Below are 17926 nucleotides of genomic sequence, written 5' to 3'. Positions count from 1 at the left end.
GTGTGGGTAAAGTCCAAACTTCTCAAAGTCACTCTCAAGGCACCTGGAGTCCAGGCAGGCCAGACGCTTTCAGTTTTCTGATGGAGACCTCTCTCCAGCACCTCTGTGCTCTCTCGCTTGTATTGATCTCTCTTTCTGAACCGTTCTCTCACTTGCCTGATTTCTCCAGTATTCAGGCTCAAGTATCACCCCTCTGGGAATTATTCCTGACACCATCCCTCTGCCACACCAGGAGTATAACGGCTTCCTCTTCTGCATTCCCTATCAGCCAACGAACACCTTAACATCACAAATGTCTGCCTATCTTTCCCCCAGTCCCCCTTGAAGGCACAGACTGTATCTTGTGAATAGTATTCCCAGTGCTGAAAAATGGCAGTGGCTAATAGTAGTAGAACCACTAAAGAGAACTAGTAATAGCTTTTAAGTACTAGATACTGTTTTAATTTCTTTATGGGCATTTTCCCACTTAATCTCACAACATCCTATGTGTTAGGTACTGTTATTATTCCTATATTATAGAAGAGGCGATCAAGACTTAAAGACATTAAATCGTTTTCCCAAGATCATTCACGAAGAACTGGTGGAGCCAGATTTTGAAGGCAGAAATCAAACTCCAGAGCCCAGCCAGGTGCTTAATGCGGTATCTGAAAAGTGGTTGGTTTTCCAGTTCATATTTGTTGCTTGGTGGAGTGAATGAATTAAAAAATGATCCATGCATAAACAAATGGATAAACGGCCAAACCCACTGCCCCATGCTGAGGGCAGAGAATTCACATTCACCCGGGAAGGCACCTCACAGGGCCAGAAAGCTCTGTGAGAAGACTTGTCTAAGTAGCCACTGGACAGGGGAGAGGAGGTAGGAGCACCAGGGGGGCATGAGCCCATATATGGGGCCAAGAATGTCCCTGCCCTCCTGCCCTCCAGCTCCTCTGCCCGGACCCTGGAGGCTGAATAAGACCTGGGCTGACTTGTAGGCTCAACCTTTCATTTGATTTCTGCAAACCCTTAGTCAGAGGTTGTGTGTAGGTGTACTGGGGTAGGGAGGCAGCTCTGATCAGAGCAATTTTTCCCTTGGTCCAGAAAGGGGCAGGCAGAGGAGAGACAGGGAAGCTGAACAGAGTCGACAAGCACTTCCTGTCTGGATGGAAGCAGGGAGGTGACCAACAGGGAGGGACACTTGAGCAGAGAGATGTGGACACACCTGCCATCCCCATGGGGCAAGCTGGCTCTAGTAAGGTGGGGGTGGGGGTGGGGAACCTCCAGAACTTTCCCAAGAAAGACTTGTGTGTTAATTCCTGCCCTGCTACAAATTTCTGGTATGCCCTTGTCTGTAGAATCAGGGCCCTGACGCCCTGGCTGCTAAGTCTCAAAGGGGGGTGAGGAGGTTCTCCACAGATGACTGCAGAGGGAAGCCAGAATTGGCAGATCCAAGTGGATTCCTCTGCCCCCTCCCTCTTGCCACCCCCAGAAATAGAGACAGTCACCCAGGAGAAGTAATCAGAGGACCTCTGCATGCAAATGTGACTCACAACGTATAGAGCACTGTAGAACACACTTTGTCATTTGATCCTCACGGCAACCCTACAGGGAAGGTAGGGCTGGCGCTGCTATTGTTGTTACATTACCATTTTATACTTGTGGGAACACCCTGAGGGAGCCCAGAGCTCTTTTCTTTGTTGTCCACGCAATAATGCTGGACCCCAAAACTACCAGCCTAAAGGACCTGAGGATGGTGGTCTCCATGCACACTGTGGGGGATTGGAAAGGCCAGGAGTCAGGAGAGTGGGGGTGGCCTGGCTCGTGCCACCTCCTTGCTCCTCTGCCTGCACATTGCTTTGCCACAGTTTGTCTGTGGGAGCCACTGCCTGGCCAGGTCGGTTGGCCTCTGGGTTGTCATGAGGCAAAGGGAGGGTCATTCGGGATCTCAGTCAGGGGGCTCTACAGCGGTGGGTGTGAACCCCAGCGTTCTGGGGGGCGTTGAGCTGAAAGGGGGCTTTGAGATGATCTAGTTCATCCAACCAAAACCGAGGTGGGGAAGCAAAGCCAGACAGGCTTGCTTAAATGAGAAAGAGAAGAAAACGCTACAGAGTAGTATGATTTTTAAGCCAATTTTTGGATGGGGAAAGGGGAAATCATTTGAAAGGTGGAATGGGAAGGCAGAAATGGCTAATATCCACAGCCCCCTGGGAGGCCCCCCAAAGTCTCAGATGGTAGTCTGCCCTCAGGTCCTCCTTCAGTGACATAGCCAGGGAGCTTTCCATGACCAATGCACAAGACGGACGGTGACTAAACAGCTCAGCAGACAAGCAAGGTGTGACATTTCTGCAAGGGTCAGCACAGGCGACCTTCTCCTGAGTGCAGGAGCCACCTAGAACACAGTGGTGACAAGACAGGGACAGGGCCCCACAGAAATGCCCAGTGGTACTTAATGAGGACAGGTGCAGCTGGCAGCCAGGGTTGGGTAAAGGCATGTGGGCTGTTACCCTTCTTGCCTGTGCAGCTGGGGGAGGCATAGGCCTGGAGCCAGCCAGGAGAGAAAGTAGAAGGGAGGAGGAGGAGGACTGGGGGCAAGCAAAAGGACCAATAAAAAGCAAAGAGAGGAGGAGGTGGATGAGAGGAACATTTCTGGAGCATTGCTGGCCCTTGCAGAAGTGTGACATCTTGCTTGTCTGCTGAGTGCAGCGCCACAGAGCAGGCGAGGCGTGGACAAGGGCGAGGGCCCACACCTGAAAACTGGCAGGAGGGTGCTCTTCTATGTGTTTCTGGATTTTCTAAATTATCTATGATGGAGATGTATCAGTTTGTAATTAGGACTTTAAAACAACACAGTGAAAAGGGGAAAAGACCAGAATAATGTAAGGTGTTAGCAGAGATTTCCTCTGAGATGGGGGAGCTACTGGTTATTTTTGTTTAGTTTCTTTTCATGTTTCTGTTCTCTCCAAATTATCTAGAATGGGTGTGAATGATTTTGATAACCACAGGAAAAAAATACAAGGGTGGCTTCCTCTGTCCTTAAAACAACAAAAACAAATGAGGCAAAGGAAGAGCAGCTGAGGAAAGTGAGGGTGGCAGGAGAGGCTGAGAGGTCAGATAAGGAGCCAGAGGGCAGGGATGGGGCCAGGGGAGCAAGGGCCTGTCGCCTGCAAGCAGCCAGCTCTGAAGTGCTGCCCTGGCAGTCTGTCCTCCCCAGACCTCCCTCTAGCCTCTGCCTGCAGGCTTGCTGAGACCATTTAAATGGACAGACCTGGGATCCTTAATTCCAGAGAGGCTGCTTTAGAGGGCATTGTGGTGGGCTTACTTTGTGGTTGGTGCCCTTAAGAGAGGAGAGAGGGCAGAAGGAACAGGGATGGCCCAGCCACACAGCTGGCAGCCAGGCCAAGGACCAGCCAGGAGCAGGAAGTGGCTCGTTAGCACAGGTGAGAGAACACCAGTGATAAATAAAGACTGCTTTATTGTCTCTCCCCAAAGTGCACAGTGGTTCTAACAGAGCTTCGCTCACCCTCAGGCAGGCAGGGACAGGACAGAAGTGGAGCGAAGATAACATACTCAGGAGTAGAAAGGAGCAAGGTGGGGCTGGGATGTGCGGCTCAGACAGCTCTAGCTGCAATGAAGACATCCTTGTAGCCCTTGATCTCCTTGATCTCGCTGCTGCTGATGAGGACCTGTAGCTGGCGGGGTCCAGCTTTGATGGGGTAGAGCTCCAACTGAATTTGGATAGTCTCTCCAGCCACCAGAGTCCCAAGGCTGAAAGGCCAAAAGAGCCTGTTAGAGCCTTGAGGAGTAACTGCTTGGGTGGGTGCCCTGGTTTCCCGTCCTGCTGGGTAAACACCCACCACTCCCCATCACCACCAAGCTCAACCTTTCCTGAAGAGGGTGGGAAAGTGGGGGCAAGGCGGCACCCTCCAGGAGGCTATGGAGTGTCCTCTGACCACAAGGCACCCCTTCTCAGAGACAGCGAGAGAGGTGGAGGGACGGTGTGACTTACTCATTTGCTACCTGCCCGTCAATGAGGCCACTTCCCTCCAGCACCATCGTGCAGTTACTGAGAGCCACCGTCAAGGTATTGGTGAGGGTGATATGGACTTGCAGCACCTTGCCCACCTCAGCCCTCTCCGACACCTGTGTGGAGAGAAGACAGAGATGTCTTGGGCAACTCGCCTCACTCCTGCACTGCACTCCAATTTGGTTACCACTTTCCCCTTTCCCCCTGGTGACCACAGGGACAGCTACTTAGAACTAAGATGCTACAGCTGGGAGAGAAGAATGTGAGCTGGGAGTACTTGAGATTAACTCGTATGCTGGCCTGTCTTAGAAAGTCACAATACTCCAAGCCACCACCGATCAGGAATTGGCCCCAAGTTGAAGCCTATTTCCCTTCCCATTACAAAGTTCAACACGTCCACTAGATTTCAACTGAAGTGCCAACTCCAATCAGTTAGTGGTGACTGGTAGGAATGTTGTGTTAAAAAGGATCCTGAGGATAAATCCAGAGTCAGTGAGAGAGTTCTGACTGGTTAGTAGTGTCTGACTCAGGCAAGGGATAAGGAAGTGGTGTCATGTGTGCCACCCATGTACCATCAGTGATGTCATTCCACACTTTAGCTCATCAGTGAGGAAGCAATGAGACCAGAGTCCCATGGTGTGCTGATGGCAGAGCCAGGAACGACCCAGGTATCCCAGACCCCAGCCCAGGATCTTTCCCCGTTCAGCTACATCTTCATATACATCACAGGACACACTTGACTTTTTACAGGTGAGTTCAGGGCATCACTCCTGAGGTCTGCCATGGGGCAGCACAACCCTGGCCTGTGAGTGGGAGGCAAGGATTCTGTCCTCCTGGAGCCCCTGTGCCTAGCACAGTGCCAGCCAAATGATGGATATCAGTGAATGTGTGTTGACCTGAAATGGGCTCCAACCACCCAGATCATACTAGGGGCATATTCTGGATTAGCCAGAGAATCAGGAAGGAAGAACACACCCTGACTTATCTGGAATTCAAACAAAAGAACCAAGTCCCCATACCCTAATGAAGGTGTCAAAGTACAACAGTTTAAGATAACTTCGGAATGCAGCATAGTCACACAAATCATCTCTAGATCCCTCACCGATGGGGACCAGCCTATTTGGCATCTGCTGGGTTTGCCTCGGGATGCTGGTGCAATCAGGACTCTGCTCCGGGTAACAGGCAGGGCCCTGGCCTCAGCACCAGGTCTGTGCCTGCACTTGCGATTCTGCCCACTGTTTGCCCCATCACAAAGACTGCCCGGCTTCATCTGGCCTGACACCTGACAGCGTGCCCAGGTAAAAACCACAGGGTGGGCCAGCTGGTTTATGATCCGGGGCTGCCCAATTCCCATTCTGGGTGGGTTGGGGAGTGCGGTTGATGAAGCCATCAGGTGCGGAGCCAGGTATGGACTAGGCAGTGGGCAGGGCTCTCAGAGAGTGAGGGGATAGGTGAAGAAACGAGGCTTCAGGAAAGGAAAACCCTGGTAAAAGGAGATGGGGCACCCACTTACCCTTTCTACACCTGTAATTCCTTCCTCACGCTGTGGCCTCACCAGCCACTCAGGCATCTGATCTCAAAATCTGAGGCTCACTTTTCATTCGTTTCCCTCTTCCTTGTCACCCATCTTATCAGCAATCACCTTTTGAATTTGACCTTGTGGTCTCTCAAATCTCTCTCCTCTACTCCATCTCCCAGTCACTGCCTTTCTGGTTTCTTTGAATTTGCAAAGCTATTTCCTTACTTAAAATGCCTTCATGTCCATCTCATTCTCTATACAGTGACTTCCTATGCATCCTCTGCATAATGTCATCCCTTCTGAGAAGGCTTCATGTCCCACTCTGCACTTTGTACAGAGCACTAGAGAACACACCACTCTGCACGTTAGTCATCAGCTTGGTGCCCAAGGCAGGGCCAGTGTCTTGTTTGCTGCTGTACCCCCAGCCCTGGGTTGAGTGAGTCAGAGAGCCCCTGGGCCCCCACCTCTGCCTAGACACCTTACCTCAATAGACAAGTGGGGCGGCTCAAGAGAGATATCTTTTAGAAAGAGCAGGGACCTCCCCGTCTCTTCAACCTTGGCGATGCCAGACACGCGGATCAGCTTTTCGTCTGTCAGCTTGTTTCTGTAGTTGTTGTAGGGCAGCAGAAGTGGCCACTGTATCTCTAAGCACAGACAAAACATATCCTGAGTCCAGGGAGTAAGAAAAGGAGATGAGGGGAGAGAACGTGGATGTGTGGAGAGGAAAAATTACTTTTTGTGTGAGATAATACATGTGTGAGTCTGTATGTGTGTCAAAGTGTGTGTATGAGAGAGAGACAGACAGACCAAGTGCTTACCCTATGCAGACTGCCCCAGAGCTCACTGCCATGTCTCGCCTGAAGGTAGGCACCTTCTCAGGCCTGCCTCATACTCACCCTTCCCAAAGTCCAGGTTCAAGTGCACCATTTGCCTCCAGAGGGGCTCTCGGGTGGCACCCCCATGCAGCAGGGCCTGTGCACAGAAGCGCACCTCTAGTCCTATGGGCCCCTGAGGGTGGGCTCTGTCTGGCACCCTCCAGACATGCAGCTTCAGCAGCAGGTCTTGGCCCCACTCGGGTGTCCTAGCCAGGTGAAGCTGCAGCTTCGCTGGCTGATCCTCAAAATCCCTGGAACTCAGTAGGTCCAGGAAGGGTGAAGACGTCCTTTGGGGGCCCAGCATTTTCCGGGAAGCCTTCATGAATACAGACCGTTCCTCAGGAGATCCTGACACAAAGGGTAGACAGGAAAGACATCAGTGGGTAGGGGTGGAGAGGACCGGTGACCTTCTTGGGGAAGCAAGCCACTCAACGCTCCCAGCTCCCCTCCCAGATCTCCAACCACACGGAGAGCAGCTGCGGGAGGTGGTGCAGCAGCCAGGCTGAGGACACGGGGCAGGTGTTGCTCTGAGCTGGCTTCACGTCCTTGCTCTGCCACAGGCCCTAACCTCTCAGTGCCCAGTTCTGTCATCTGTAACCCAGGATGATGTCCGCTTAAAAAGTTGGGTTAAGTGGGTTGCCAACTAGCAGCACTCAGCACTGTTCTCTGTCATCTGCATCGCCATCATCGTCACTATCCTCCTCCTCCTCCTCAGTTCTAAAATGCATGCTCAGGCCTTTTAAATAGAGCTTCGTCTCTTGCCCTTGGGGGCTACTCAACACTGAGTCTTAAACCAAACTTACTTCAAACTGTGGACTACTCTAGAGCAGTTTCCGGTCCAGAAGCACTGTCCCCAGTGCTTTCTATAGATTAACTCATTTAACCCTCACAACAGCCCTCTGAGGTATTGTCATCCCATCTGACAGATGAGAGACTGGAGGCACAGGGATGGTAAGACTGTGTCCAGGTCACACAGCGGGAACATGGCAGAGCCTTGTTCAGTACTCAGGCGGCCTGACTCCTCTTGAGCTCTTTCCATGGGACGTCTACAGGCCCGGGAGCACTTTCCCTCCTAAGCGTCCACCTCCCCGCTTGCCACCACCCCCACTGCCGTGGACTTGGGGAGACTGTGGCGGGACCTGGGATAGAAATAAAATACAGAAATCCCATTACATTTGAGTTTTGAATAAACAACAAATAATTTTTAGTATAGTATGTCACATGCAATATTTGGGACATACTTATACTAAAAATCACACCCAAATTTGAATTTCAGGTAAACAGTAAATAGTTTAAGTATGTCACACCCAACATTTGGGACACACTTCACTAACAAAACACTTGTTTATCTGAATTTACTTGGAATTCAAATCCTATATTTTTATGTGTTAAATATGGCAACATTAGGGCCACTTGCCCAGGGTCCAGGAAAGCCTTTGGGAAGTTTGCCATGAGGAGGAAGTGATTAGGTGGCAATGACTTGAACCTAGAGCCATTCCCATTGGATGCAGCACAGAGGAGGTTGTGCCTGCCCCCTCCCTGAATCTCCGGGACCCGGGCACCTTCCGGATACTTGTAGGAACGGGTGATGTTCTGGCGCTGGTCTGACCCCACCGTCTTGGTGCTGATCTCCTTCCCAGTGGAACTGGTGTTATGTGCCAGGATTTCCCGAGCCTGGCCATCATCCCCAAACAGCCAGATGACTTCATCGGCGTTCACCTCGGCATACACAAAAGGGGTGTCGTAGGCCAAGTGGACGTCCCCTTCCATGATGGCCTTCACGGAGGCGGGGCCGCAGCAGAACAGCCCTGGGGAGGCAATAGGAGTTGTAGGCATCGGCTGCTGACATGTGGGCCAAGGGAAGCTGGTCAGGGATGTGGGAGGTGGGGAGAAAGGGTGGGCAGTGCCACTAATGACCCTCACTCAGGGGGTGCCCTCCAGTTTACTAAGTACTTTTGTTCCTATTAGGTCATCTGATCCTCCTGCCACCCTGTGAAGCGGCAGTTACCGTCATTTATCCACTTTGGAGGTGGGGAAACAACTGAGAGACCCGGTGACTTGTCCAGCTGATCCCGCTGCCGGTGGCAGAGTTAGACTCTAGATCTGAAACTGTCTCTGCTATGACTTTGGGAAGAGCGAAGTGGGAAAATGCTGCCTCCTGCTCACATGGTCAGTCACCCTCATCGGTCTCCCCACGGAGCCCGGACCCTGGCACAGTGGTCCTCACACACCACTGCTGGTTTGCTGGGGAGTGGGGTCCAGAACCTGCCACCCATTGTATCCTGGTGGCAGATCTTTGCGAATCATCCAGCACTCATCCCAGACATGGAAGTTCCTGCAGAAGGGAGTAAGGAGACAAGGAGTTGTGCTTCTGAGGTTTTGCCTGGTACTAGACATCACGCTGAGTGCATTGTTTCTTCTTCTTCCTCTTTTTTTTTTTTTTTTTTTACTTCTTATTTGGAAGTAATTTTAAGCTTACAGTAAAGTTGCAAGAATAATATAAAGAACACCCATATACCCGATTCATTTATTAACATTTTGCCCAATTTGCTTTCTCTCAATATGGACATGAACACACACACACAGTGAGTATATACGGTGGATGCATGGATATGGATATATGTATATAAACACTCTGTATGTATTCACCGTGTGTGTATATATATATCCATATCCATATTGAGAGAAAGCAAATTATATGTCCATATCTATATACATACACACAAACACACTTCATTGCGTATTACCTGAGATTAAAGATTTTCTCTTACATAACCCCTGTACAGTTAATCAACCTTAGTACATATAATTTTGATATAATACTTTTATCTGATTTACTGTCTATATTTCAATTTTGTCAGTTGACCTAATAATGTCCTTTATAACATTTCTTTCCCACCCAGTACAGGATCCAGTCTAGGATCACGCACTGCATTTAGCAGTTCAGAATTTTTTGTCTCCTTTGATCTTGGAACAGTTCCTCAGCCTTTCTTTTATTATATTGACATTTTGAAAACAGTCTTTATTATTATTTTTTTTACCAGAGTAGCTCCATTTGGGGTTTGTCTGATGTCTCCTCATGATTAGATTCAGGTTATGCATCACAGACAGAATTCCACGTAAGTGATGCTGTATATCCTTCTCAGATATGCCACTCCTTGAATCAGAGACAATTCAGCTCTCTGAGACAATGTCTGTGGATCCCAGTGCTTACCTGCACTGATCTCATTTAGCCCTAACAACCCTGTGAAGTAAATGCTATCCTCATTTTACAGACAAGGAAACAGAAGCTCAGAGAGGGAGGGAGCTCCAAGGACAGCAGCAAGGTCGCACACAATTCAAAGAGGCTTACCTGGAAACTGGCTGGAAAAGGAAAGACAGAAAACTAGGTTTGGTGTTGAGCAGAGCAGACAGCAACAGGGGAAAGAGAACAAAGATACTCGAGTAAAGGGACACACAGACACACAGACAGACACACAGACTCACACAGATGCACAGAGAGGGAGTGGAAGCAGGGAGAGGAAGAAGTCAAGAGAGACTAGATGAGGCACATAGAGGCAGCAAGCTCAGGCTCTGCCCCTGACAGGGGAAACAGAGTGGTGCAAACAGAAAGACTCAGAGGAGGAAGAGTAAGATGAATAAAGATTTTGAGGTCAGTGTTCAGAGGACACAGCTATTCATTTGCTTGATGCTTCAGAATGTTATCCCATTGCCTTCTGTCACTGGAATAAGTCTGATCTGATGATCTAACTGGCAAGAACAGCTTCCTGGGTTGGGGAATTATTCTCTGAGTATTGGCAGCAATGTACAGGTCAATATTGCCTCAAGAGCCAGAGAGAGCCAGGTCACAGTTTTCCTACCCTATCTGGAAAAGAGCAGAAATCTGTTCAAGACAGTGCCCCTTACCATATTTTGTCTCGTTTCTGAGTTGGCAGCATCTCTGCATTTTGGTCGTAGTAGGTATCAATGGTCAGGTTCCCATCTGCATTGTGTGCAGAACGGAAATTGGAAACAACACGGGTTGGAACACCTAAGCATCTCATCACTAAAGAGAAGAAAAAGAACAGAGAATCACTGAGTTCATGTCAAGCAGAATTACTGTTTTTTCATGCATAATTTCTAACTTTCAAGCTGAAGGAGAGAAAGAAGCCAAGATTCTTGCAGATACACACCTGCAACTCCTTTATGCCCAGAGCACCATGCCCAGGCCCAGAATCTTACTGCCCACTTGCTTCATCGATAGTCTCCATCCCACAAGGAGAAATAAATCACTTGAGGGTCACTTAAAACAACAATTAACGGTAACTCAATTTATCATTTAGGGCTTTTTTTTCACTCAGCAGCTTTCCAAGTAAAAACAGAGGACCTAAAAAATTTGATAATTAGAAAATTAAGAAAAACTTTAGGCCTATGCTGTAGCCAGTTTCAAAAGAGAAGCTGTGTGACCTTAGGTAAGTGCCTTAACTTCTCTGGGCCTTAGTCTCCTTGTGTGTAACAATATGAGGAGTTGGACCGGATGATTTTTAGTTCTGAAATTCTGGATCTGTAATTCTACTTAAAGACAAGAGTTGGGGGGAGTTAAGAAAGAAATTAAAGAAAGGGTAGAAAGGCAAGATAGACTTCTAGAGAGACAGTGCAGAGACCATCTTTGATAAGGAAGCAGCTCCCTCTTGTGGCTTCTTAGAGTAGTGCTACAAAGGCTTTTTAAAGCTGAGTTAATATTTCACAGATCTAGTCACACAAAGCTTTTCACAAACCCTTAGCAGGCATGGGAGCTAGACCTGGGCGGCAAGTGGCTGGAGGCAGCTTGGCAGGAGCAAATCTCCTGGCTCAGTGGCCCCAGAACTGTAGGGTCTGGGGGGGGAGGGGCTTGGAGGTGGAGCAAGGTTGTGGACCTAGCCTTTGGCTCATTCCAGAGTCTAAAGGCCCAAGGCCTCCACCATAACACCTACCTGGCCACTGCCCCAGGACCTCCCAGTCCAAGGCAAAATCGGGAATACTAAGTGCCAGAGTAGCCCTAGCCCCACTTCACAAACGAGCAAAGTGAGGTCGCTTAGTTTGAACGCTCAGATTTAAACTTCTTCCCTGTCTGCTGCACCTGCACATAACTGCCAGGCTATGCCACCCCTCTCAGAAAAGTCTAGGACTTTGTCTTTGCCCCTGTCTCTGTCCTCCCCATTCTGTGCTCCCCACTTCTCCAACGGAGTCCAACTGTTGTTAGGCAAACGCTTATGGAGCACCACAGAGTAACAAGGCAGCCCTGTGTAAAGTACTTTGGGCCTTGTGTCGGGCAGACAGGCAGGCACCTCAGTACTCTCTGTCTTTCCCTTGTCTTCACAGATACAGTCACGCATCGCTCAACAGTGGGATACATTCTGAGAATTGCATCGTCAGGTGATTTCATCACGTGTGAAAGAATATTATGAAAAGGAACAGCAATGAATTTTACTATTATCTACACTGGCCACTAGTTGTATGAGTGTGAGCTCTCTAATTATGTTACTAAGTCTCTCTGTACCTCGCTTTCCTCACCTATTTAATGGGGATTAGAATAATACCACCCCTACAAACTTATGAAAATTAAATAGAGGTACGGGTTATGTCTTGCACTAAGCAAGCACTCAGTAAATGTTAGTTAACTTATTAACTACTATTTTGCTATGAGGATGGGTGGGAAGCATTTTTAAAATGCAAGAATTCTAAGTAGACAACAACTTTTTCACTTGGGGTCAGACCTAATGTGTCAAATGGTTCGCTTTCTATCTTAAAGGTCTAGGCTGCCTTTGGGAGGGTCCCCCAAGAGTAAGCTAGGCACTCCTCCTCAACATATTTTGCTGTAGGTTTACTAGCATTAGCACAAACACATGAGTAATGTATTGTGCTATGATGTTATGATGGCTACAGCATACTAGAGACAGGAATTTTTCGACTCTATTATAATTTATGGGACAACATCCTATATGTGATTTGTGGTTAACCAAAACATCATTATGTGGTGCATGGATGTGATCTGATCACAGCTTTGCACTAAGTTGGAAATAACTGATAATGTATAAAATGTAGGTGCTACTTAAGGGAAGTAAGCAGAGTAGCAAATCTCTAACTGCAACTCCTTAACAATCTCCCAGAGAAGCATTTGGGAGCTGCTGGCACTGCCAATGGCTGAAGTCAAGCTACTCCAGACCATCCTCTTACACCTCCAGCTTCCCCCAACCTGTTCCTGACTCCAGGCTCAGCTTGAGCTGACAAGCCTGAGCAGGGGGCAGAAAGAATCTGTTTGCCTCTGCTTGGGGACCACAAGCTCCCCTATCCAGGTGACCATTTTAATAGTCTAACTGCTCCATAGAGTAGACTGTGGAGTGACTGCAGCAGGTCCATCCCCCAACACACATGTGAATTGCAGGATTCTCGAGACTGGAGTGTGCTGGGTAAGAGCCTGGGTGCCCACTACTCCCTAGCTGCAGGGCCATGGGCACGCTCCTGAGCCTTTATGGGCCACAGTTAACTTATCTGAAGATGGAGATAATCACAGCCTGACTTCAAAGGGTTATCATGAAGATGAAGGGATTTTCCTTCACTCACCAGTGCACATCACAGATGCAAAGACCCAGCACTGTCCATACTTCACAGGCTGCCCGCCCCTGGCCGACCACTGCCGCAGGATGGCCACGCTGCCGTTCCACTCCAGAGGGCTGACTCCCCTGGAGTAGTCCTCTCCCCAGTTCCCCTGCAGTACGCCGTTGTCATCATTGCTGTTGATCTGCAAAGGGCAGGCAGGTGGGTTTCCATAGCACCTGAAGGAAGCCCAGCCTGTCCTCAGACAGGGGCGGGAAGCTCTGTCCTTACCATGGCGCTCACTACCCGGGACACGTACACCACGTCGTTCCGCTTGGAATAGTCTTTGGATGAGTTATTTAAGAAGTACAGGCTCTTGTTCAGGATCTCAAAGCAGATATCTATGATGTCCTCTTCAAACTTCCAAGTCATTTCAAGAGAGAACAAAGGGAAGAGCAAAAATGTTTAGAACTCTGAAACTCCAAGTCACTAACAGACTTTTAGGGATGGTATATATGTGGTATATATGTGGTAGGGTGGCCTTCAAAGAGCTTCTAAATCAAATTGGGAAAGTATTGGATCAGAATTCTGAAAAACTAAACTATGTGGCTCCGACAGAAAATACAAACAATTCAAAGAGTGAGAGATCCCAGTTGACTGAAGGGATTGAGAAGGCTTTTGGAGCCAAGGGACTCTGCAGGATGGGGTAGCCAGGAAGAGAGGACAGTGGGGATGATTACCTGAGGTCTCTGAGCATGGTTGGTATCAGGCTGTTAGTCTCCTAACTAATGACTTGTGGGAGCAGGAAAAGACCCGCTGGACAAGTAGAAAGCCAGGCATTAGAGGAGAGGGGGAATATTGTGGAGAGCGCTGAAATCAGGTAGAGGAACTCAGAGCTGATGCTGCAGGCACTGGAGAAGCCAGGGTAGGCTCGTGATACATGTTCACAGAATGTGCTTACGACACATGTCGCAACCCTTTTGGCTGCCAAATGCACGGGTGTTCACCTCAGTTTCAAAAAAATTTCACAAGTTGCCATAGTTGGAGAACAAGGAAAATGTGATCTTCCTCCTCAGCAAGGCTCCTGCTTCTCCCCTGAGTCTTGCCGCCTGGAGTTTGTAGACAGGGCTGAGAGGGCAGTGGCAGGACGAGAGAAACTACACTGGCCATGGCTGGTGGTTGAGAGAGGAAATGTTGTATACAGCCAGAGTCCTCCTCTGTGCACTGACCGTGTATTTGATGTTATATAAGATTTGCTGTTCATTTTTTTCAGTTACTATAATGTATTGGGGTTAAGTTTCTTAGAAAGAGTCATTATCTTTTAGAGCTATATTCTGAAGTATTACTGGATCAAACGATATGGTATCTATAATTTGTTTTTGTTTTTTTTAATTCCAGTGGTGAAATGGGAGAAATGGAGGAGTATAGGCCAGGGATGGGCAGACATTTTCTGTAAAGGACCAAATAGTAATTATTTTAGCCCTTGCAGGCCATAGGGTCTCTGTCACAACAACCAGCTCCGCCACTGTAGCCACAGACAATCTCTAATAAATGAGCCTGGCTGGCTGTGTTCTAATAAAATATTACTTATGGACACCAAAATGTGAACTTCATATAATTTTCACATATCACTAAATATTATTCTTTTAAAATTAGTTTTCAACAATTTTAAGATGTGAAAACCATTCTTAGTTTGTGGGCCATACAAAACCAGGCAGCAGGCCACACTTAGCCCGTGGGCTATAGTTTACAAACTCCCAGTATAGAAGAAACAAGATTCACCACAAACTGATCACTATGAGATCGTATTGAAGCTGAGTGGTGGCTCATTACAGTAGCCTGTCTATTTTGATTATGATTTAAGTTTTTCATAACACAATATTAACAACTAAAAGGAAAGGCATCTCCCCTTCCTTCCTTGCTCCTCTCACTGGTTGGGAAATTGGCCCAGCAGCTTACACCGTGACCTCTGTTAGTGACCCCTCATGAGCTAACTCAGTTGTCTAGGGACCAGCCATAAAAAGCCCACCATAGGCCCACCTTCAGGTGATAGTGTTACCTGCCCATAGTTCCAAGGCCAGGAGGTGATGAATCTTTCATGACCCTTGTAAACAAAACCATAATCCCTCATGATATACTCCTGCAGCAGTATTTCACTTGGCAGGTAGACGTCATCCTCTGAGCAGTTAAGAGTAGTAGAGAGGGCAAAAAAACAATTTTATTTTAAAAAGTTTTTTAACAAAATTAAAAAACAGTAACTACAGTATCTTTCTGGAAAACAGGAGTAGTAGTCAGTGCGTCAATAGCAAAAGAAATTAAGACTGGACCTCCTTAAAAGTCTACTGTGTGCATTTCTAGAGACCAGTGATATAATCTACACACTAAAAAATAATAATTTTCTTTTCCTGATTGTAGAAGTGACAAGCTTATTGTGGAGATTTGGAAAATATAGACGGATGGAAAGACGACAATGAAAATCACTCATTCCCACTCCTCAAGCACACCCACTATTACATTTCAGTGTACTGTGGCCACTCTCTCTTTCCATGCACGTATATTTAATGCAATTTAGATTATATTGTGTTCCATTTCCTAAGCTATTTCAATTAACATCACACAATGAATATTTTTATCAGGTCATTAAAAATTCTTTGTAAAGATGATTTTTAGTAATATATTGCATAAATACACAGTGGTTTATCTTCTGGTGTTTCTCAAACGAACTTCACAGAATGTTCCCAATGGATTAGGTTAGCATTACAAGCTGTGAGCAAGTCCTACCTGCACTCCAAGGGTTAAAAAGCAGAATGAAAGTCCCCAGTGGGTAAGTCACACTGTGACTTTGGCCCTGAGAGAGCTCTATCTTCAGGGTGTAGTGGCCAATAACTGCATTGGCTGGCGTGAAAAGGGAGACTTGGAGAGAGTTGGAGTGAATGGCAAAGTCAGAAGCACTCCAGACATTCCCACGTCGGGTGTGGGTGAGTAGGAACGTGGCTCGGGTCCCCAGCAGCTCTGTGGGTTCAGGTCCTGTGTAGGAAAGAATGACCCCACAGCGAGGCTCAAAAATCTGTGTGGTATATGATTCCAGGGGGACTGGAAGGACTCATACCTTCTCCCACAACTTGCTAATCCTTTTGGTTTAAGTCTTTTACTGCCACTGGGTGTCCTCGGGCAAACCACTTAAGACTTCTGGGCCTCAGTCTTTTAAATCTGTAAAATGGGTATCATAACAGTACCCACCTGAAAGTCTTGATAGCGGGATAAAATGAGTTGATGTGTGTGAAGTTTTGGCACAGTGCTTGTGTATTTAAAGGTTGGCTATTATGGTCACAACTTCGCAGTTTGCTGAGTTGGCCAAATCTTTCCTTAACAGCACTAACAGGGCATAAGTATCCTGGGGGTCCCTGGAGATGAGGGGAGGGCAGCTCAGAAAAGAGAGGCAGGGCCCCTGCAGGTGAACTTTGCTAACGCCCCTATTTTAAGGGAACTCGAGGGTCTTGGGGGCAGGGCAAACTCACCAGTCTCAGCCACAAAGGTGATGTCGTCGGTCTGAGACTGGAAGGGTCGGTTAAAGCTCAGCTGGAGTTTGAAGATCTGGCCACGGCGAACGATGAGCCGCTTCAGGCCCATCTCCTGTGTGTGGTGCTCCTTGTTGTTCCTGGAGCTCTGCAGGTCAGTGGACCTAAGCTCCAAGGCTGCCCCTAGGGGAGAGGAGAGGATGAGTCACTGCCCTGCTGTGCAACTCCCTGGGCTCGAGCGTCCCCTGACACTTCTTAATCATTTCTGTGGCACATGGCTCTGACTGAGGTAAGATTCCTGTCCAATTCTTAGCCTTCCTGCCACTCTGCCCCCTAATTTCAGCAGACGCTGGCCAAGGAATGGTAGGAGCTTGATCATGGTGACCTCCACACTTGGATCCAGAGCCACAGGGCTTGAGGATTGGGGTCCCAGAAAGCAAACTGATTTCAGAAAACTGAAATGTAACTCCTGACATGCCATCGCATATTGTCAACAATCTTTCTAAAAGTTACCCTGTTATCCTGCTGATGTAAGAATAAACATATTAGAATTTTGTGTGAAGTAAGTCAGTGAGCTGACTGGAGATAGAAACCTCAGCTGCAGGGCAAGTCCCTGCTTTAGGATTTGGCAGGGGAAGGCATGTGCCATTCAGGGTTACTTGTAATTTACTTCTTGCTCTCAGCCATGGTCCTGGTCCGTGAGGAGGGCATTGTCTGTTTCCTGGGGTGCTACTGTATGTGTACGCCTAGTGTATGGTGGTAAAACTCTCACAGTACAGTGGGCAAGTGTGCAGGCTCTGGAGTGACCCAGGTCCACCATCGTGGCTGTGAGACCTCATGCAAGTCACTTAATGTCCCTAGACATCCATGTCCTCATCTGAAAAATGGAGACAAAAGCATTTCTACTTCATAAGATTCACGTGGGCATTAAGTGAGGATATACTGTGGGAGGACCTTAGCATCATGTCAGGTGCAGAGCAAGCACTCAACAATTATTAGTCTCTCTTCATAGCAGTAATAAGGCAGCCTCAGATTGCATTTGCTTTGGTATTTTTGCTGGCGATATTTATATTGCATTTACCGTCAACAAAAACCCATTTGGTCTTTCTCCTAGGAAAACATCAATTTATCTCAGTAGTTCTCAACAGAGGAAATTTTGTCCCCTGGAGGACACTTGGCAATGTCTGGAGACATTTTTGGTTCTTGTGACTAAGGGGAGAGGCTGCTATTGACATCTAGTGGGTAGAGGCCAGGGACACTGCTAAACAGCATCCTAGAGGAAAAACTCATGTTTGCTCCCAGCAAGTCTTAGTGCCATTTACATTTTGAACTTCCACATAGTTTCTTCATGTTTTTGCATTTTTCCTACATGTCTGGACTTTTTGAAATCTAATCTTTCACCTGAATGCTTTACTTTGCCATCTGTGGACTGGCTAACTTGTCTTCCATGTCTTCA

General features: G+C 47.8%; 1 protein-coding gene across 1 annotated transcript; it reads right to left on the bottom strand.

Annotated features, from left to right (window-relative positions):
* Positions 1-3587: 3587 nt before the first annotated feature.
* TGM7 (transglutaminase 7) lies at positions 3588-17290 on the bottom strand. Its single transcript, XM_063090063.1, has 13 exons — positions 17278-17290; positions 16471-16653; positions 15734-15979; positions 15012-15130; positions 13244-13372; positions 12980-13157; positions 10304-10442; positions 8629-8732; positions 7960-8205; positions 6419-6745; positions 6006-6166; positions 3986-4119; positions 3588-3744 (listed from the first exon to the last, which is right to left on the bottom strand). The coding sequence occupies exons 1-13, from the start codon at positions 17288-17290 to the stop codon at positions 3588-3590; spliced, it is 2136 nt and encodes a 711-aa protein (XP_062946133.1).
* Positions 17291-17926: the final 636 nt, after the last annotated feature.

Source organism: Cynocephalus volans, chromosome 3 (genome assembly GCF_027409185.1).
Source record: "Cynocephalus volans isolate mCynVol1 chromosome 3, mCynVol1.pri, whole genome shotgun sequence".
Lineage (NCBI taxonomy): Eukaryota > Metazoa > Chordata > Mammalia > Dermoptera > Cynocephalidae > Cynocephalus > Cynocephalus volans.
The sequence above is the reverse complement of the archived record's forward strand: the minus strand, read 5'-3'. Positions and strand labels throughout refer to the sequence as shown.